The sequence below is a fragment of the Perca fluviatilis genome, chromosome 4 (assembly GCF_010015445.1).
Source record: "Perca fluviatilis chromosome 4, GENO_Pfluv_1.0, whole genome shotgun sequence".
In the NCBI taxonomy this organism is placed as follows: Eukaryota; Metazoa; Chordata; class Actinopteri; order Perciformes; family Percidae; genus Perca; species Perca fluviatilis.
The window spans coordinates 28,868,082-28,891,448 of record NC_053115.1 but is presented as its reverse complement, the minus strand read 5'-3'; the positions used below and the strand labels follow the sequence as shown (position 1 = coordinate 28,891,448).

General features: G+C 39.4%; 1 protein-coding gene across 1 annotated transcript; it reads right to left on the bottom strand.

Moving 5' to 3' along the window:
• Positions 1-88: 88 nt before the first annotated feature.
• pnp4a (purine nucleoside phosphorylase 4a) lies at positions 89-6,873 on the bottom strand. The gene is made up of 7 exons (XM_039797755.1): positions 6,640-6,873; positions 4,429-4,592; positions 3,574-3,677; positions 2,552-2,727; positions 2,195-2,385; positions 893-972; positions 89-668 (listed from the first exon to the last, which is right to left on the bottom strand). The coding sequence occupies exons 1-7, from the start codon at positions 6,660-6,662 to the stop codon at positions 516-518; spliced, it is 891 nt and encodes a 296-aa protein (XP_039653689.1). The 5' UTR covers positions 6,663-6,873; the 3' UTR covers positions 89-515.
• Between the last annotated feature and the right edge of the window lie 16,494 nt (positions 6,874-23,367).

Below are 23,367 nucleotides of genomic sequence, written 5' to 3'. Positions count from 1 at the left end.
TAACTGCAGCTGAATGCACATCAGCTCTGTCATCAACACTCAACTGCAAATTGGTTGATCGGCATAAACCATAAACAGGAAGCAGGAGGTTTGTCAGCATGTTTTTTTTAATCAGATTAACATGGTCAGTGAATGTTTGTACAAAATAAATATACAAGAGAAGAATCTTTAGAAACATCTTTGTCACTTATGTTTGTTTTATATTAAAGCACCATCAGACACAGCGGTCATCATTATATTAATCTGTAGGATTAATAGAAAATATCATACATAAATACTTACACAAAAATGTACCCCGATAGAGAAATATTAGGCACCATGTTGATATAAATAAGTGTTTATGATAACAAAAGTAAAAAATAACATAAAGTATGATAAAATACAAGAATGTTCTAAAAAACTTTGTCAATTCAACAATCAAGTATAAACACATATTGAAGGACACTCATACATATTTTGCTGTGTGTAGGTAATATTCTTATACTACTTCTTTGTGTGTGTGTGTGTGTGTGTGTTCAGACAGCATTATTGGGGGTGTTGTTGTTATTGATCTCCATCCTGCTTATCAGTTCGGTCACCAGCTGCTGCACAGTTTGAGAGCGCAGACGGCCGACCTCCAAGACGCTATCATGGTTCACGCTGTCCGAATCCTCGTAACTCTTCACCACCTGACACAGATCAATCAATCACACGGATCAATATCGGTTAAATGATCGAGCAATTCATTAATTAATGAGTCAAACAAGCAATCCATCAATCAATCAATCAAAGAACTACCAAGTTGACCCAGAAGGTTCAGGTTTATCAGTCCTATTAATCAGGTTGGTTTGTCACTTTGTGTCCTGCAGCTTCCTTATCACAATCCATCAGATAAATTGATTGATGCGTTTACCTTATTGGTGATCAGAGAAAGGCCGAAAACTCTCAGACCGCAGTGAGTCGCCATGACGACCTCAGGAGCCGTACTCATACCTACAAACACACAAGACCTTACACGTTACAAAGACAGGCCACAACAGTACTGCTGGTACCTATGATAATACCGTGAATAATACTGCTATTACTGTTAGTACTGACAACAACACTATGATTAAAAAATCGTAAATGCGTAAGTATTCACACTTAAAGTAAAAACCCACAGTAAAAGAGGATTAGGCAAACTTTGCATTCTGTTATTATGACTCTACAGAGATGGATTACCATTGGGCAACTTCCCTAGAGCCCCAAAACCTTCAGGTTCACTGTGTCAGTTGATGTATAGTCATTTGATCAACTGCAGTTTTTGTTTGGGAATTTGCACCACTGAAGTACAACATCAACAGAAATATGTCATACATAACAATAATGTAGGTTATGTGATGTAACATGTGGTGTGCAATTTGTGTGTGTGAATGATTTCTCCCTGTTTTGTATGTTGGTAATAGCTGGGCTTGTTGGTTTGTTGTTTGTTTAAAATTAATAAAATATATCGTAAAAAATAAAATAAAATAAAAAATATGTCATACATTATTATTACCTAATGTTCCCCTGTCAGTGCAGGAATGTAACCAGGTACATTTACTTAAGTAATGTACTCAAGCACAAATTTGAGGTCATTGTACTTTACCTGAGTATTTTCTTGTTATGCCACTTTTTTTTTAATACTTGAAAGTCCAATATTCCATTGCGAAATATTGTATTTTTTACTCTACTACATTTATTTAACAGCTATAGTCACTGTTTGCATACAAAATGTATAAGGAGCTTATAAAAAATGATGCTTTGTCATATATTAAACTAGCTAACAGTAAATATAAGAAGAGCTGAAACAAAGAATGAATCCATTGACAGTACATGAGTTGGCAACTATTTTTATAATCGTTTGTCATTTTTCGTGCATAAGTAATACACTTTTTTATGTTCTAGCTTCTTGAATGAGAGGATTTGCTGTTTTATTGTTTAAATAATTTTGAGACTTTTTTTAGATTTCACAGAGGACAGAAGGTGGTAACAGAAGAAAACTCCAGAATTTATTGCCAACATTATAACATTTCTGGGAGTTATACATTCAGAAAAGACTCCTCAGAGTATGAACCCATTAGATTGAATGACCAGTAAAGCTTTGTGAATAACTAAATCATTAGGATGATTCTGTGTGTGTGTGTGTGTGTGTGTGTGTGTGTGTGTGTGTGTGTGTGTGTGTTGTGTGTCTTACCGACAGCGTCCACCCCCAGTCGATGCAGCAGTCTGGCCTCAGCGATGGTTTCAAAGGTTGGCCCACCCACCATGGCGTACACGCCCTCGTGCATGAGGCCGGCCACGCCCAGCTGCTTGGCGATCTCCTTCGCTAGGCAACGCAGGCCTTTGTCATAGCAACCTGACATGGCTGGGAAACGAGGCCCGAACCTTTAAACGACAAATGTTAAACAACAAGATCAACAACTGAAACCAAACCCTTGACAACACAGCCACGAACTTCAATACTTTGTTATGACAACGGAGTTAACATAAGAAAGATTACAACATGATCATAATTGTTACAAACAGTGAATAATAAATAAAAAAAAGGTACTTTTCATCGTTGGGTCCACTCAGTGGGTTCAGACCGACCAGTCCGGGGAAGTTGACGTGGTCTTTGATGATCATGATGTCACCAGGCTGGAGACCATCGGCCAATGAGCCGGCAGCATTCGTCACGATCAGAGTCTCCACCCCCAACAGTTTGAAGACTCGAACTGGAAACGTCGTCTGATGAACAGACAGGCAGACAGACAGACAGACAGGTCTCTCGTCATAACATGTTAATACCCTTTTCTCTAAAACATAAGAAGCTTCCTGTTAAAGGAATAATCTTGAATTTATTAGTTTTAATAAATGTCCGTTAAGTCACTATATATTACCAAGTAAGGTAACACAATGGTGATTGAACCTACGGCCGTGAAGCCCTTGCATTTTCAGTGTTAATAACTGGGTGTCTGTGGCGATTTACCCGGGATACTACAATCCCGTAGAAAGCCTGTTAACACTGCCTTTTGCTGCGGTGTGTTCCTCTGAAACTCAGCTAGGTTGGCACTTTATTATTGTTCTGCTAACATTTGCTAAGGTAAGTTACATCTCATCAGCAGTTGGAGGGCAATTTCAGTGTCGAGTTTGACCAATGAGGTAGAGGAAGTGCGCAAAACTTCATAAAAATAGAGCCAGTGCAAGGTTATTTTGAACGAGCGACATGTTGCTGACACACAGAGCAGGTTAGAACATCTTTTTTTCTTCTAAAGTCTCAGGCAAGGTCTCCTGACCAATTATATAATCTACCACTCAAGTGTGTGTGTGTGTGTGTGTGTGTGTGTGTGTGTGTGTGTGTGTGTGTGTGTGTGTGTGTGTGATAAAGTGAAACAATAGCAGCATTGAACAGTCTGCCTAAAGGCTACATGTGACCAAATTCATGCATGATCGGAGCTGGGTGCAGACACACACACACACACACAACACACACACCACACACACACACAAAACAAACACACACACACACACACACACACACACACACACACACACACACACACACACACACACAACACACACACACACACACACCTTGCAGAGTGAGTGTCCTTCATACATGTGGAAGCGACCCTGCATGCATACGCATGTCTTCCCCTTCAGCTCCCCGAAAACCAGCCGACCTGCATGACCTTTCACTGCAATACACACACAGTCAGGATTAAAGTGAGAGACAGGTAAATGATAATTAACACACAAAAATTGACATGTAAACCTGTAACCAGACAGCATTGGAGCTGTGGGAACTAGGATACATTTTTCTCTTTATGCGCCATGCTAGCAGTTTCCCATCGCTTCCAGTCTTTGTGCTAAGCTAGGCTAAACATGTCCTGACAGTAGTTTATTTGCTTTGCTTTGTCTTTCCAATGTACCTGTAATGCTGGGCAGACATTGTACGGATTAGGCCAGATTTGAACCTTGTATTGGTCGACCTCGATTCATTTTAATATCAGAAATGATGTGGAAGTTTTGTTTTGCTGTCTTTGAGCAGTTCTGTGAGCCAGTCTGTACAGTTTTAGAGACTAAACTCATAGATTGTGACCACACAACAACAGACCAAAAAATAAATAAAAATTGACCTACTGTAGGTTTACTTAGTCGTAAGTTTAGTCTGTCCAGGATGTAACTTTACATGAATTTAACAGTCGTCGATATATGAAAACACTGACTGTTTTAAACAAATAGACTTAACTTATAGACAGATGTTAATGTGATTTGTTTTGATATCAGTTCATCCAATTTAGTCCAATGTAGAATATATGTGGACAAAGATGTAGTAAACAGCTCTTTACTGTCAGGTTGACAGACAATATTAACTCACCATATATATTATTTAATATTGTAAGTAATAAAATAAATATATAATAAAAATATATATATTCAGAGTACCTGTGCTCTGTGGGAAGCCCGGTATGTCACTATATGGGAAGGAATCCTGACATTTGAGGGTGTCAGCGAGCATGCCCAGTCCAGACCCGCAGATGATTGCCACCTGGGGGCGGTGCTTCGTCTGAGACATCAGCCAGTCAGCTGTCTTCTGGTATTCATCATGACTGCAGACAGGAGGATATCAATTTGAATTATTTTAGGAGGAATTTATTATTAAGGGTGAATTCACAAAGACCTCTACTTTGAAGCTTTTAAATATTGTTGATTGATGTTAATTTAATTCCATGTCAACATTTATTCCATGTCAAAATCCCTCTTTTCTCTTCCTTTAAAATGAAACAAATACTCTTGAGTACTCATCTTAAACTCAGAGCCGTTAAATAGCATAGAACAGAAGATACCCAAATATTACATCATGGTCACATTGCCATGCGAGTTTCTGTGTGTTGTGAATCTGTTACATTTCGTTCTTTGAAAACTCTGAACCAAGTCTTTTTCATCTGACTTCATCATCATAAATTTGTATCATAAATTACATTAGTAACATTAGTAAATTAGTTACACTGTTTTCCCTCCTGAAGATGTGGCAGTGTGAACCTACCTTGAACCAATCCTCCTCTACTCTGGTGCCCCTTTCTTATCTATACTCTCACGTCAACAATGAGAATGGAGCGATTTTTTGAAAACGAATACAATCTTGTATGTCTCATTAAACCTTTAGAACAGTACTGAACCCTGCTTCGTTTTACATTGTTCTCCGAGAGCTCGTAACTGCTTTCAGAGTCAACTCAGAGTTTAAGCCAATAGATGATAGGACCACAAAACAAACGTGATCGGATTGTTTCATAACACTGTGCTTTGGCAAACATTGATGAGGTCATTAATGAAAAAAAGTATGGAAATGTAGTGATGAACAGTATGGTAACACTTTACTTGAAGGTATCAACATACTCGTGACATGACACTGTCATAACTATGACATGACACTGTCATGAACGTGTCATAAATGTTATAAACTAGACTGCCATTAAGTGTCATGACAAGTTGACATTGTTTGGGTTGTCTTGATTATGACAAGTTGACATTAATCAAAGTGACATTACGAGAAGTTGTCTTGGTCATGACAAGTTGACATTAAATTTGTTTGGGATGTTTTCGTAATGACAACTTGACATTAACCAAGATGACATTACCAGAAGATGTATTTGTCATGACAACTTAACATTACATTTCTTTGGAGTGTCCTTATTAAGACAATTTGACATTAAACAGGATGACATTATGTCAAGTTGTTATGACAAAGGTGTAGCTGTGCAGAACGCAATGGACATTTAATATTTTAACCTTAACATTCAGTTTGATTTAGAGAATCAATCGGGTTGAACTGTGAGTTTGTTTACAGCCTGCCTGGTCCTCTGACTGCTCGATTTTGTTGTCCTGCTGGACTCCAGGGTGCTGCCATGTTGACATGTCAAAACTTTGTTTTAAAGGAATGGTTTGAAAATTTGATATTATTCATTTTCTGATTAGAAGTTTAATACCACTCTCATATCTGTCCGTTACATTTTAAGCTTCAGCCAGCAGCCGGTTAGCTTAGATAATAAATATCTGGGTCTTTAATAAAAAGGCAAAGGTACATGTACAAGGTTGTGTACTGTGTAAAACATTATGGGGAAAAGTTAGACCGAAACTATGACTCCCAAGGTGCATTTTCGGCAAGAAACATCCAATCACTGAGCTTAAAAATCTGTCACATGCACCTTGAACAACATGTGGAAGCTAAAGACTACGCTGTTGAGAAAACTGATTTTACAATCTGCAGTTTAATCTTAATTTCTAGGTCAATTTGGATAGAATTCATCAGCTATGGCGCTTCATTTTGTTAGCAACTGCAACGACGAAGCATTTTGAATACTATATTGTTCCAATTCACGCCTCTGAATGCCTTCTTTCCATGGCAACGGCACCCTATAGGCTCATGGGTATTGTAGTAGGCTACTGGTATTTATAACCAAGTACATAATTTAGGCTTTGACAAAAAGAAAATCACTTTTCGGTTGAACTGGTCATAATAGAAATATGCAATGACGAGAGTTCACAAGTCCAAAAGTTTAGTAAACAGTGGTCTGGTATGTTGAGAAAAAAACAACAACAGCACAACAATAAAGCATACAGCATTTGCAGTAAGATGTAATAAAGGTGTTTTCTTACCTGATTTGTTCTTTGCTGTGCATGATGGACGGATGTCAGACGACTGATGATGATGAATATAAAGCAGACTGATGTGTGTGTTTCTGTAAGCAGCCTATGTCACTAACTGTGTTGTTAGAGTGTATAAGTGTGTGTGTGATGCAGTGACAGTCTGAGTGCGGCCAGCTGATGCTGAGCAGCCTACATATTCACCGGTCACATGCTCCTGATTGGTCAACAACTTGTCCATTCATCAGCAGCAGCCAATGGAGCTACAGTGTTGTAGAAATTTGTGTGTGTGTGTGTGTGTGTGTGTGTGTGTGTGTGTGTGTTGGGATTCCTTTCTAAACAGGATTCTGGGATTTTTTTGTTTTTTGTTTTGGTTGTGTAAGTGGAGTCTGGTTTTGCGTCATGCCTCTATAGTAACGTGACTGAGTAACGTGATTTTACTTCAGTTTAACTCTAAACGTGAGGCTCTCACACACACACACACACACACACACACACACACACACACACACACACACACACACACACACACACACACACACACACACACACACACACACACACAATGTGTGTGAATGGTGCCTGTAATATGTAAAAGCACTTTCAGTAGTCGTTAAGACTAGAAAAGCGCTAAATACAGTCCATTTAGACACACACACACACGCAAATGTGTTCTTTATTCTAAAAATGATATCTTTGGTTTAAATATGTTTATAGTTTATATGTTTGCCATTTGATTCAAATGCTTCATTTTGAGATGTGTTTATGGCTTTTTGAATGCAGTGTTTCATTTTGAAGATGTGAGGCATTTTGTGTTTGCAGTTTTGCGAATTTTGTGTAATTTCGCAAAAAGGAGGCATAGTTAACGTGTGTAAGCAGTTGTAAAAAAAAATGTAATAATAAAAATAACAATTACATGATATATGTGTATATATGAGGAAATTAGATTCACTTTCACATGAATAGACTTAAATGAAAAATAAGATGGAAAAGAACCCATTTTATAATAATAGTAACACAAAAACAGGGATAGAATGCCATAATGCAAATAATTAAACAGTAAGGAAGTACACCGGGTTGTAAAACATTTATATAGCCTGCATCAAACAACACGGTAAGAATGCACAGGGTGAAGTATCTAGATGCACTTTAAGTAGTCCATCTTCGGAACATGGTAGTTTCACCACCCCAGACCCACGCCAATAACAACTGCCGTCGCATAATTACGTAGCCGAGTGTAAGTGCGGTCGGATTCTCTGAGCACAGCGGTTATCTTTTCCTAAATCCTTAGTCAATTCTCCTTCACATCTTTTCTTGACCTCGACTTTTTTTTCCATTGAGGTTGAGGAATGGTGTTTAGAAAAAGGCATTGGACGAAATTGATTTGACTCTTCGATCCCAGCCTGAATGTCAATCAAACTCTGGTGAGAGTCGTGTGGAGGCAATCCCTGCCTAGTCTGAATTTCTTTCAGTCTTTCAAGTACAGCCCCTTTAACAATTTGGTATTCTCTTCTAAAGTTGTGTCTTACAACTCTGTGCTGCAAGGCTTATGTGTCTGTCAGTTAATTTAACATTTTATCAAGATCTCCATCATGATTGTTGTATTTTATTTATGTTTTTTTGCTTATTGCTGTTTGCATGTGTCATGTGGCTATAATCAGTATTGCTTGGCTGTGTTTTGTTGCTTCGTATTGCCTGCTTGCATGGCTACTATGTACTGAATGTGGAAACCGTTGATGTATTACTGTACTAATGCCTTGCTGTCTCCTGTTGCTCTGTTCTCAAAACATCTCGCCAAAGGACTACAGTTGAAAATTAGCCGACTTGCTAACACTGGCAATTTACACTACTGTTGATTAATGAGCATTGTCCTCATAAATAAATAAATGAAAAATCATTATGTCAGTAAAATGTTCCCTGGCAGTGTTTTACTATTATATATTATGTTTTTGGATTAATATCACTGCTGCATTATTGTTTATGTTGCGTTTTACCGCTGTAGAGTTTTAAGGTTGTGCTAATTTGCACTCCCTTATATACTGTTGGGAATTTTATTCTACAGCAATAGAGAAATGCTGTAAAAAGTAAAAATTTTAGCTCTGAATTGTAGAGGGATAGAAGCATAAAGTTGTATAAAATAGAAACACTCAAGTAAAGTACAAGTACCTCAGATTTGTACAGTACAGTAAATGTACTTAATTACATTCCTAAGTGCCAAGTATCTATAGCTGCCTATTCACTTGGCAAATTAACAAATCAAAGTTGTTTCACCCAGAATGAACCTGTAGCTTCAACTGAAGCACGTTCACATCAGTTAAGTTAAATTTGTCTCCCTAAACCTTGTTCACTCTGTCAGGTCCAGATTCAGACTCTGGATTCAGCCAATCAGAGATGAGATTTGGGCGGTTTAATGGGCAGCAGCTCGTCAGGCGGTTCTGTTTTAATTGAAAGTCCACATGAAGTCACATGTCTGCCTGCTGCTGCTCTCATCAGCTGTGGCTAATGAGGCTCATGTGGGTCTAATGGACAAGAACCAGAGCTGAACTGGAACCTGAGGGGTCGTGTGAACCGACAGGAAGTGGGCCTTTAATGTTCCCACTTTGCAGGCCAGGCGGCCTACGCTATGTTTGTGTTGTGCCTCAGTATACAGACATCTGATTGTTAAACACATTTTTGCACCCCAAATCAACTGAAAATACAATTTTTTTTTCTAAAATACAACCAACTCACACATTTAGGAGATGCAAAGTTTCATGTGACACTGATGAAAATAAAACAGATACATTTCCATCTCCGGTCTTTATTCAGTCTCTCGTCTTTTTACGTGCCACTGTGTGTGTGTGTGTGTGTGTGTGTGTGTGTGTGTGTGTGTGTGTGTGTGTGTGTGTGTGTGTGTGTGGTTTAACAGGAGCCATGTGAATGCTGGTTAGCAGGTTAATGAACAGAGCACAGCTGGTGGTTAGAGGCACACAGACAGAGAGACAGACAGACTGATGTTGTGTTATAATGAAGGCAAAATCTGGTATTTTAGATGATACTTATGTGTATATATAAATTACAATACCATGACAATGTGTTTTTTACATAAAGGGTTAGGTTCCTGCACAAACTTTATTATCCATCTACCAGTGAACTACATAAAATACTGAACCTTCTTTGAGCAACATCTCAATGGATCATTTGGTCGGATTTGGACGGTCCACCATTTTTGTTCAGACTGAAATATCTCACCAACTATTGGATGTAATGCCATGAAATTCGCTACAGAGATTCGTAGTACCCAGAGGAGGAATCCTAATGATGTTAGAGATCCTCTGACTTTTCCTGTGATGCCACCATCAGGTTTACATTTGTTGTTTTTGAGTGAAATGTCTTGCCAACTATTGGATGGATTGCCATCAAATCTAGTACAGAAATTAATTTCCCCTTTAGGGTGAACTGTAATAACTTTGGTGAGCCCCTTACGATCATGACAGTGGTGAAGATGTGAACAAAAGAACAAAAATGGGGATTTATTCATCTCGTATCATGCCTCGTATCATGCCTAACTTTAGTGGATCACATTCATAACATATCGGGTATGGAATTAATCAGCAGATGCTCCGTTAAGCCACAACATTCCAGAAGAGGGGAGATTTTTGGCACAACACCGGAATTGTCTTTTGCTACTGAAGCGGTTGTTAATCACTTTTGCCGGTGAGTAAGGAGTCGGTAGTTAATGATGGTATAAAACAGAGCAGTCAATAAAGTAGGTTTTTCAAAAATTGTGAATCACAGCAACCACTAAAGGTCCTTGATCACAAAAAATATGACACAGATATGGGTCCAGTAGTAGCGAGATTAGCTGCAGACAGACAGATATATACTCACATACACACACACACACACACACACACACACACACACACACACACACACACACACACACACACACACACACACACACACACACACACACACACACACACACACACACACACACAAATGCATCTGACCAGGCTTATTGATAATAAAACACCAGGGGATAAAATAAAGTTACAAATGTAAAATGACAGGAGTGGAAGGATAAAAACCCAGCAACATATTACAGTAAATATACAACAGTTTTCTATGAAAGGACGTTTTAAGAAGTTTTAAATTAAAGGTGTATGTGATCTGAAATATTTCCCAATAGAAGATCACAGATCACATATCAAAACACATTAGCTGCTGTTCAAGACTTAAACAGATAAATGTGTGTCATTTGACTTTTTCTGTCACATGTTGAATTTACGGCTATATTCTGTTTTTAGTTTCCTCTGCTGCTCTCTGTGTGTTTAATGCCCAGCTGAACGCTCAACATTACTGCATTCCTTCACCTCAGTCAAAATGTGGAAAATGTGACCACGTCTAATTAAATGTCATTGTCAATGAGTTCTGCACATATGTTACTCCTGCTGCTGAGTCACAGTTAGCCTGTAACTTCCTTTAAGGGTCCCATGACATGGTGCTCTTTGGATGCTTTTATATAGACCTTAGTGGTCCCCTAATACTGTATCTGAAGTCTCTTTCCCGAAATTCAGCCTTGGAGCAGAATTACAGCCACTAGAGCCAGTCCCACAGTGAGCTTTCCTTAAGATGTGCCATTTCTGTGTCTGTAGCTATTGAGGAGGAGAGAGGGGGGGGGCAAGGTGGAGGGTGGGGGTGTGGCCTTGACCAACTGCCACTTTTCTCATTTGAAAGCCATGATGTCTCTCTCTCATGGGTTGGCCAAATTCTCTGGGCGGGCAAAGCAGAGAAAGGGGAGGTAACCTCGCTTGTTATGACCTCATAAGGAGCAAGATTCCAGAACAGCTCATCTGAGCTTTCATTTTCTCAAAGGCAGAGCAGGATACCCAGGGCTCGGTTTACACCTATCACCATTTCATGCCAATTGGGGACCATAGGCAGGCTGGGGGAACGCATATTAATGTTAAAAAACCTCATAAAGTGAAATTTTCATGCCATGGGACCTTTAAGATTCTAATACACACGGTAAACTGTGCAATAGTGGAAGAAGTATTCAGACCCCTTACTCAAGTAAAATGACTAATAACACACTGTGAAAATACTCCACTACATGTTAAGGTCCTACATTCAAAACCTTACTTAATACTTAAAGTATGAAAAGTAAAAGTACTCACTGTACGTAAAGTGTTCCCTGTCTGTCTTTTACTATTATGCATGATACTTCTGGATGGAGTTTACTGCTGCATTAATGTGTATGTTGCATTTTACTGCTGTGGATGTTTAAGGTTGTGCTCATTTTAACTCCTGTATATACTGTTGGGTTAGCCTAGGAATCTAGACGCACTCTAGCGGCAGCAAATATAATTTGCAGCCAGGGTCAGTCTAGCAACTCTCCGTTGGCTTGAGATCTGGAAAAACCAAATTATGGTCAGGCCAATCACATCATGTATAGAGTCAGTGGGCGGGCTTAACATAATGACGACAGAGTTGCGATGGTTCCCGGTAAATTCCCTGCTAACTTGAAAACAAAGATCATGGCTGCTGCTGCTGCTGGCGAACAGCGGTCTTTTGAATCGGCTTTGGCCGCGACTTTGGAAGACTTGGAGTTAAGCACTGAAGTCATTCTTAAAAAAGGAAGATGTTTTGGAGTTTTGCCGACCGGATACGGCAAAAGTTTAATCTATCAACTAGCGATGCTCTGGTTGGCTATGAGTGCAGAGAGAATTTGAAAGACAACCGTTTATCCCGCTCCTCGGATTGAGCCCTGCCAATGGTGAGTTCCCAGACCCAACATCTTGATGTGGGTCTGGCTTGTCGGGCTAGTGTTGGGTAGTTTAATCTACAGCAATGAATCATATTCTGTAAGATCATCATATGTTTGTAGCGTCGCTGTCCTGTGAGAACCACGTATTTCTAAAAGTCAACTTTTCATGGTTTCAGAAAAACAGCCCTGTTTTCAGCTTTGTGACGATGCATTTTCCAGCTTATCCAAGAGGCTTTTTGAAGAGTTTATTTAGCTTAAAAAGAAGTAGAATTTTCTTATTTTTTCAGTCACATTCAAAATCACAATATTTGGATATACAAGGTTTTCACTTGACAGAATAGGGTATGACAAATTGTAATCTGAGAAGTAACTATAGCTTTCAGATAACTGTAGTGGAATAATGTGGAGTGGAAGTATAAAAAAATCATAAAATGGAAAGTACTAGTACCTCAAATTTCTACTTGGGTAAAAGTACTTAGTTACAGGGGCGGAGCGAGGAGGTTGCTTCTGGGGATCCAGCCTCAAATGTTTTCTCAAAAGTCCATAATCTTTTAGGGTTTAAAATAACTTCAACTTTGTGTCATTTCACCTCAGTCTCTCTGACTGGACCGGCAAATCAATGGACCAGAAGTTCCATTACTGGGCAAATATCACCATTCATTCTGTGAACTCGACTAAATAAAGGTTTCAATGTCTTGAAATTAAATTAAATACAAAGATGTGGGCAACAGGATGATTATTTTACTTGGCAACTTACCAAATGATTTACAGATGTTTAAGCATTCTATTATAAAATGGCTTTAAAAATAGTGCACATAGGGGCGGCCTCTAGCTCACCCAGTAAGAGCGTTCGCCCCATGTTGGCTGAGCATACCCCCAGCCCTGCTGTAAATATTAACAGTCTATGCATTAAACACACAATTCTGATGACAACACTAACAAGCTTTAGTCAATTTGTTTATAAGTTGCTGTTCAGCATGTTTAGCTCTGTTAGTTTTATATTACAGATATAATTGGATCTTTTATAGTTCTTCATGACACGGCCATAAGGTCTGCCTCTGTAAATACGTAGGTCGGGCTCACTTGTGTCTCTAAAAACAAAGTGAGTGTGTAAAATCACAAACACGTCAGGGAATATTTCAGATTCTCTGTGCGTCGACTCAGACATTCCGCTGCTCCACAAACTGCTGAAGGAAGGTTTTATTTTGTTTCTGACTCTCAGTGGAACTCAAGTTCCTCGTGAGGAAAACAGCTTGTATGTATGTATGTTTTTTTCTGTCAGTGTGACGTCTGAATGACAGAGCAGGAACCGAGAGAGATCCGAAATAAATCTTCAGCAGGAGTAAAGACATATCGTGTGCGTGGACAATATCGGAGAACCCATGCTGTGAGACAGTGAGGTGGACAGAGACAGACCTGGCAACCCAAAGGAGACAGGAAGTCAAAATGATAATGGACACAATTTATATTCAGTTTATAGAGTCAACTGATACAATAAAACTGAGTGAATTGTATGTAGTTGCGCCATGAATAAATAAACTGAAAATGAATGTGTATACAAAATGAAGCTGTAGAGTAGAAATAAATGTTTTTAAGTAAAAAGAAAAAATGAAGGCTTGTGAGGTTCTGAGCACTCACTTCCTCCTTCCTAAAAATAAAGCACCTCACAATACTCCACAAGCCTGCAGCTTCTAACCAAACTCACACACACAATTATACAGTATCTGCAGACTTGTGACTAACATCTAACGGTCACAAGTTTGGATGCAAGCCGGCATCAGACTGGATTTCATTACAGTTTCAAACGATTTCTGTGGACTTTCCGATTCACTCGCACTACAATACTGTCAGGAAATAAACCTTTGATTTCCTTCAGTTTTCACTACAACCAAGATAAAACTACATTTTTCATCTCAATACACACCTGTAATAATGCTATTCAGAGTGTAATTATTGTAGTAAATGTAGTTATTTTGAGAAAAGTGCAGCTTATTTCTGAACAATTAGGAACCAACCACAGAACAAACACAGCAGGCAATGTGAGAAACTGTGGGGACGTCTTTTCTAAAGTAAATGAAAACACAAAGTGAGGACATTTTTGCTAAGTGGGGAAGTTTTTTTCGAAAGTGAGGAAATTTTTTGGAGTCAGGACATTATTGTAAAGTGAGGATTTTTTTTGCAAAGTGGTGGCATTTCAGTGAAGACACTTTTTTGGAAAAGTGGGGACGTATTTTGTAAAGTGGGGAGATTTTTGCAAGGTGAGGACTTTTCAAAGTACTCAGAGTACAGACATCATTTAAAAGTAAGGACATTTTTTGGAAAATGAAGACATTGTTTGGGAAAGCGGGGGCATCTTTAGAAGGAGAAGGCATTTTTAAATAGTGGAGACAGTTTTGTAAAGTGGGGACACTTTATAGTCCAGATTTACCTTACTGAAGTTGGCTGCATTATGACATATTTTAAAAACATACTCAACTGCTTTTTTTTCACATTTCAAAAAGCGGAAGCAAACTAGCGTCTGTAAAGAGGATAAATGAGACAGAGCAGACCTGATGAGCTGGTGGAGTTTGTCTCCCTCTGGTGAAAGATGCTCTTCTTCATGTCTCCTTCAGTCCTGTTGAATCAGACAGAAACAAATACTGACTTTAAATAGTGTCTGATCTGACTGAAGTCCTTCACTTGAGTGACATTCATGTTTTATTGGCGATTGTTTGTGTGTGTGTGTGTGTGTGTGTGTGTGTGTGTGTGTGTGTGTGTGTGTTGCATGATCCAGACATTTTGTGCAGATCTCAAACACACACACACGCACGCACATCAGTTGTGAGATAACTGGACTTGTTTCGTTACATAAAAAAAAAAAACACTATAAAAAGTGAATTAAAGGACAATTCCGGCGCAAAACGAACCTAGGGGTTATTAACTGATGTGTACCTACTCTGTCGCTCTCTGGGACATGTTTTCATGCTAATCGAATGAGTTTGTAGCTTTGACGAGGCTACCGCGGACCGCTGGTTAGCTTACAATGCTAGTATTTGGGGCATGGGGACACTCAAATTAAATCGTTATTTAATACCACTAAAAAGGCTCGAAATATCACCACACCTTAACGTTAGCATAATGAGGGTCCTTAAATGTGAACCGAAGCATTGAAAACATTGTAAGTGTACAGATAGTTTATTAAAAAGATAGATTATAAAGACAGTCGCGTTCATGTTTACTTGCAGGAGCCATCTTGGAAACCAGTCATGACTAGTGGAACGCCGTGCAACATGGAATCTCCATAGACAGTATGGGAATCTCAGACTCATTTGCACGGCGCTCGTTTTTCGACTAGTCATGACTGGTTTCCCCATGCCCCAAATACTAGCATTGTAAGCTAACCAGCGGTCCGCGGTAGCCTCGTCAAAGCTACAAACTCATTCGATTAGCATGAAAACATGTCCCAGAGAGCGACAGACTAGGTACACATCAGTTAATAACCCCTAGGTTCGTTTTGCGCCGGAATTGTCCTTTAATATTTATTCATTAATAATTCAGAGCACAAATATCCACTGACACTGAACCTTCAACAAATGCAGATTACCCTTTTTATGCTGCTGAAACTCTTCAATGTGTTTGTGTTTATAGTCAGCTCCTACATGCAAATTAATTTACAACTGTTTCCATATTTACTACAACAAGGTTCGTGCAACAGCTAAACAAAATGCTGCTATCTCATGATGCCCATTTGTTATGTTAGGCAGAGAGGCGTCAGGCTGAAGACGTAAGCCCTAATTTATTTATCACACTACTCTTTATTAATTTAAGGCTGCCCAACACTGTTTGCCACATTAGAAATTACTGACATATACTATGATTAGTTGACAGAAACAACAGATCGTAGAAGGATTTTTAAAGCGTAAGAAATGGCAATGTCCATCATTGTCATTCACAGTGTGTTGGTTATTAGACATCAACTGCTGTGTTCCAGCTGTTCAATATAAAGTTAACCCGTTGTTGTGGATGTTAGCTGACGGTTTATGTTGCCGGCAGGTCTATAAAATAACCTTTAAGATCATCTGCCTGCATGTTATTACATGACATGAAGATTAGATTTCGTTTAAAAGCCCTCTGCACAGTGTTTTCTGAATCCTACAGAGCCCATGGAGTCTTAAAACAATAGGTGTTTTACATTTATTTGTTTTTTAGTTGTCCTAAAAGTCGTTACATTTGAATATGTTTAGTCTAAAGAATACTGGAATCAGCTTATTTAATATCAACCTTGAATTGTTTGTCAGACTTCTAAAAACCAACACAAAAATATGGAAGACATGACCTCAGTAGTCACAACCCTGAATTCATGGCATTCAGTGTGTACTAAATTGAGTGAAAATGAATAGATAAGAAAACTACAAAATGTGATTTGAGTTCACTTTCTTGCATAAAAGTTAGAAACGTGTGTAGACATGAAGACTGCTGCTGTTAATGCAACTGTTGTGGATGTGACATCATGGCAGTATTAGGTCAATGCGCGCACACACACACACACACACACACACACACACACACACACACACACACACACACACACACACACACACACACACACACACACACACACACACACACACACACACACAACACAACACAAGTCAACACTCTGTAACTCTTCGGCAATCAGAGTCTCACTTCATCTTTCAACCAGTCTCAGAGTGTGTGTGTGTGTGCGCGTGTGAGTGTGTGTGTGTGCGTGTGTGTGTATTGGTCAGCATTGCGCGTTGATTGCACCTCGTTACGGCAGAAAGCAGCCGGATGGCGATGGAGGGAGTGTGTGTATGTTTGTTTTGTTTGTTTCATGCAGAGATGGGCGAGTGTGTGTGTGTGTGTGTGTGTAGGGTATTGCCTCAAGTTGCATTTGATTGTTTCACAGGAGAGCATTGAAACCACACACACGCACACACATTTTAGTGTTAACATAAGAATGAATATTTGATGTTTCTTCTATATTTACATTGTTTAGGTGATTATAAACTGTCTGCATAGTTTTTAGTCTTTCGTCTTGATGCAGAAAAATATTCTGAAAGTTTAAAAAAAAATTTTAATCTTATTTTTTTGTATTAAACACATTGAAGTTTTTAAATCAAAATCAAGTGAACATTTAGATGTCAGAGTATCTGTATCTATCAGCCAACCTCCCACCGTGCACTTAGATCCTTTCATACTACTCGCTATGGCGAAAATTCACATGTAATGTAGGTCAATGGCAGCCGAACGGCGTTGATAAACACACTAAAAAACGATTATGCGTCTTGATAACACGCCAAAATGGCATACGAATTGGCGTGTCGTACATACGCAACTTTATGAGATCAGTCTGACAAAGAATCTAAATTCAGTTTAAAAATGCACCTTTGATGTGCATTTTACAATTATTAAAGTGCTGCCTGAAAATCCTGTTTTTTCAGCCCTCCAGTGGTTTAACTTCTCACCTTGCTGCAGTGCTGTGCACGTGTACTCCAGGACTCTGACATCACTGCTGGGTGCGGTTACAGGTGCAAAAGATCTGACCACTTTTGAAACGTTCAACCAGACAGGGCAGCAAGAACACATTGTTTCAGCCTGCTGTTAATTCACTCTTTAAATCAACCCAAATAAACAATGTGTTATTATTTCATTATTTCTCTGACCTTTTCATGTTTCCCTCGGATTGCTCTAGAAAAACATGTGCACGCCTTCTCTAAGGGGTCAAACAAAGTAAATGGATTTACAAATGATGAATTATGAATACAAATCAGGTTGGTGATTAACGGTGCAGTAGGTAAGACTTATAAAACTAACTTTCTTTCATATTTGCTGAAACTGACCCTATGTTCAAGTAGAACATGAAGCAGGGAATAAAAATAAAAAAAATCTAACAGCTTGTCATTCACTCCTCATGCACATGCATTCATTCTCCCTTGTGGGGGGAGGGGCTTAGGAGACGGTGCTCCGTATCTAGCGCGCAGTAACCGATTCTGGGCTATCAACCGCGATCAGCTTCGTGGGAAATTAAGAACTCTCTGCGCTGGTGATGGATGTCGTTGATGCACTTGCATCATTCGGTTTTGCTTTTTTAATAACAAATCTGTCCATTTAATTCTCACTCTGATTACCTAACGCACATGCACGCTCTGTGGAGGGGATGGAGGCGTTTTCATCCGATAGACGCTGTGATTGGTGGATAGGATATGGAGCAGGGGACCGACAGCGACATAACCAATGCCATTATGACAGACGCTCCACTTAGCACCAATTGCAAAGTTTAATTTTTAATGAATGTAGCCTATTGGCAGTCTGGCACACGTGGGTGCTCAGTGGGCGCTCGGTATTTTCCGTGGGTGCTCGAGCCCTGGAGCACCCACGGTATCGACGCCTATGCATACGTACATAAAAAATGTGGTGGAAAAATACTTTTAGGTAGGCTATGTGTTTCTGCCGCAGTGTTGTGATAAACTGACCCTGTCCTTTCCCTTTCTCTGTCAGCATGTCCCGGCCTGTCTACTCAGAAAGGTTAGAAGCCGTTGAGTCTCAGTTTCTTGACTCTGGCAGGAGTCAGGTGTTGTGTTGTTTGGACCAGATAACTAAGAACAGGCGCACACCTCCATCTGGGACCTTGTTTCTTTAAGCAAACTCCATGCCGCTAAAGTTGTGTTGGGTCCGTTTCCTAGTACCAGTATTATAAAAAAAAAATGCATTCATTGTAAGACAACAGAAGACTACTGAGACAGAGTTTCCCATTTACCAAAATGGAGACTAAAAGTAAAAACCAGATTTAGTTCTTTTAGTTGAAGCGATTAACTTCCTAAATATGAACTTGCCTTGTAAAAACATAGAACTTAAGAACAAATCAAATGCTAAATAGGTTTCATAAGGGATTCAACATAATTCAGTGCTCCAAAAGATCATCACACATGCTGCTGTTATATTAATTACATTATTATAATAATATTATTTTGAGATTTAGGACACTATTTAATAAATTTGAGTTCTTTCTTTAACGGACACAGTGAAGAGGTCAAAGGTCAGACCCCCCATTACACACACGCACACGCACACGCACACACACACACACACACACACACACAGTCATGTCAAAGTGGATGGAGTCGTCATGCCAACAGCAGACATTACTGCTGGTTTCATCACAGAGACAATCCCAGGCCGGCCTCACTGTATGTGTGTGTTTATAGAGATGTATCTCGCCCCTCACATACACACACACACACACACACACACACACACACACACACACACACACACACACACACACACCACACACACACACATACACACACACACACACACACACTCAGAGGTCACCAGGGATGATGCAAAACTGAGATAAGAAGACACTTAAATACTGTGTGTGTGTGTGTGTGTGTGTGTGTGTGTGTGTGTGTGTGTGTGTGTGTGTGCGCCCAGTGGGGGATTACAGTGGAGTATGAACTGAAGAGGCTGAGACAAGATCAGGTTTCATGAGATGACAGTGGTGCCCCAAAAAAGATCACAACTATCATAACCAATAATCATATTTAAAAAACTTCAGCTTTGCACAGTCCTCTTAATTTGTAATTTGAATGAAAGAAATGATTTAGAAAAAATTAATTTATATATAAATTAAACAACACTAAAAGTCTACAGATAGCGGCTCTGTGAGGCTGTACTTATAGCACAAAACATTCTCACTCCCATCTCGTCACATACGGCCGCTTGGTCAGGAGACTCAGGACACTTTAGCGTCATTTTTCAACAAGTAGGGTATGGTTAGGTTTAGGCAACAAAGCTACCTGGTTAAGTTTAGGAGAAAATTGTGATTTGGGTTTAAATAAGTACGTTAAAACTTCTTAGTTACGTTTAGTAAAAGTTTATGGTTTGGGTTAAAAAAAAAGAAGAGTATTTGTTACATAACTTACGTACATGATGTTAATTAAGTACATTACATAAGTTTACTTATTTATAGCTATGCCATCTGTATTTTTAAACTAACTGAATGAAGGAAATATTGAATTAATAAATACATAGTCTCGCTTTGTCAGACCTTCCTCCACAGCGCCGCGGAGGAGGGTCTGGCTAGTCCACACAGCATTCCAGGATGGGAGAAAAACGCGCTCTGGTTAATTTCTTTAAACCAATCACAATCGTCATGGGCGGCGCTAAGCTCCGCACGGAGCCACTGCAAAAGCCTCGGGAAGGAACTTGTTTTGGTGGAGCATGTGTACGTTCAAAAGTTGTTTTAGTCGTGCAACAGAAAACTCAGATTTGACAGATAGTCTAGCTAGCTGTCTGGATTTACCCTGCAGAGATCTGAGGAGCAGTTAACCGTAGTCCTCAGAAATCCACCGGAGTTTAGAATTCCAACACAAAGAAAGAGGAAGGTAACGGACATCCGGCCGAAAAGAGTGACATCCAGCGGAATTTCCTGCGGCAACGGAGCAATCCCGGGAAGTGGAACGTCGTGGATATAGATTGATCTACATAATTTTCATTAACACAGCTTGTTCTCATGGAGTGGTGGTGAAATGAATGAGTTATCTAAGCAGCTGTACGAGCACATTTTGATGTTTTACTGGTGAAGGACTGAAGGCTGCATTTGACCTGTTAAATGTAAAGGTGTCACTGTGAGGTGGAGGGGATGTCTGTTTTGCATTGCGCACGTCAATCACAAAATATTATTTCTTCTTGTGTATCTTTTAACCTTTTTTTCATCAACGGATGTCTCTCCGGTGCATGTTTCTGCCTAAACACCATCTCATGTAACTCCTACAGTAACAGATCAGGACGCCTCTGGATCCTAAATACAGAGGTGGAAGAAGTACTTAAGTAAAAGTAGCAATACCACTGTGTAAAGTAAAGCTCATGCATTCAAAATGTTATTTAAGTAATGGTGTAAAAAGAAGAAAAGGCTACTTGAAGAACAAAAAGTAAAAGTAGTCATTATGCAGAATGGCCCATTTCAGAATCATATATGACATTATAATTATTAATGCATTACATAACAGTTGGTAAGGGCAGAGCAAATTTTAATTACTTACTATACAATGCTGTTTAGCTTGTGAATTTGCTCCTAGGATCAATAAAGTCTTATCTTAATCTACAGTATATAACATTACATCTTGATTTATTTGTTAATTATATAGTTTTCATCATAAAACTGAATCTGCAAAGTAAGTTAGGTTATTAAATAAATGTGGTGTGGTGTTAAATGTGGTATTAAAAATTTTGATTTAAAACGTTGCTGTTTGCTGGTTTATTGTGCATTTTACGGAGGCCCTATAGTGCAAACCACGACAGCAATTCACATAAAATGACAGCAAATCGCCACAACACGACAGCAAATCACACAACACGACAGCAAATCACACAACACGACAGCAAATCACACAATACGACAGCAAATCGCCACAACACGACAGCAAATCACACAACACGAGATCAATTCACACAACACAACAACAATTTACACAACATGACAGCGAATCGCCACAACACGACAACAATTCACACAACATGACAGCGAATCGCCACAAAGTGCTGTCGTGGTTTGCACTTTACACTTAGCCTTTAGCGCAGACCACCGAGCACACCGGATCAATGCACTCCAAGATACTGTGATGTTGAACCGCCCCCGGAGCTTAAACTGTCTTTTTAAACTCCCACTGTTCTACACTCAACATGCCCTGAAGCAAAACACAGAGAGAGGCCACCAGAACAGAGCTGAGACCAGGCAGCAGGTCCACACACACACACACACACACACACACACACACACACACACACACACACACACACACAAGGGATCAAAACTTGAGCATCACAGTAGCACAGGTGTCACACAGGTGATAATCCTGAGATTGAGGACAGTGTGAAAGACAGTGTGTGTGTGTGTGTGTGTGTGTGTGTGTGTGTGTGTGTGTGTGTGTGTGTGTGTGTGTGTGTGTGTGTGTGTGTTGTTCTCAGTGTGTGTGTGTGTTCTTGTAGCGGGCCGTAGTTGAGTCAGACACTTGGCCTCTGATTTCATCACGTCGGTTATGAAAGAGACAGTAAAGTTTAACACACACACACACGCAGTGTTCCTCCTCTGTTTCTTCAATATTTCATCATGTGGCGTGAAAACACACTAACCATGTTGAGATAACCTGCTGTGTGTGTGTGTGTGTGTGTGTGTGTGTGTGTGTGTGTGTGTGTGTGTGTGTGTGTGTGTGTGTGTGTGTGTGTTTGTGTGTGTAACCAGGTCAGCAGGCTCTCCACCTGTCACGTGGAATCTGACCAATCAGAGCAGAGCTGACTACACACACACACACGCACGCACGCACACACACACACACACACACACACACACACACAGGTCACCGCACACAAACAGGAAATCTACATAATGAAGATGGGACCTCATTTCTTGTAGAGCCGCAGGTGTCTGTGCTTCTTGCTGGAATTATTCAACATGTCTCACATGTCTTGCGTGTCTCACATGTCCATATGTCCATGTGAAGAGTTATTCAGTGTGTGATCATTCCTCCTTTCTATACTAACATTACTACACTGTAAGAAATGCACAGCACTCCTTGTGTTTGCAAATTATTTCTCAAGTCCAGTTGAAGATAATTTGAGGTTCTGATTGGAAAGTCTTTTCCCTTTTTGTGCGTGGTAGAGGGAAACTTCCTGTAATCTTATAGAAACTAACTGAGTACATGTACTCAAGTACTGTCCTTAAGTACAATTTTGAGCTATTGTACTCAAATATATTCTATCTATACTACTTTATACTTCTCCACTGCATTTTAGAGGCACATATGGTACTTTTTACTTCACTGCATTTATTAACTTAAGTTACTTATATATAATTAACAAATAAATGATGATGTATTATTATTATTATTATTATTATTATTATAGATAAAGATAAAACGGTATAGATCCCAGGGCGAAGTTCACAAGCTACCCAGCAATATATAAATCAAAATTAGCCCTAC

What these genes read in the sequence shown, in the direction of transcription:
- pnp4a (XM_039797755.1), bottom strand. Translation starts at nt 6,662, where the DNA reads ATGCACAGCAAAGAACAAATCAG. An exon ending in CACAGCAAAGAACAAATCAG is followed by an intron (nt 4,593 to 6,639) that starts GTAAGAAAACAC and finishes TCCTGTCTGCAG; the next exon opens with TCATGATGAATACCAGAAGA. An exon ending in ACTGGGGGTGGACGCTGTCG is followed by an intron (nt 973 to 2,194) that starts GTAAGACACACA and finishes GTGTGTTTGTAG; the next exon opens with GTATGAGTACGGCTCCTGAG.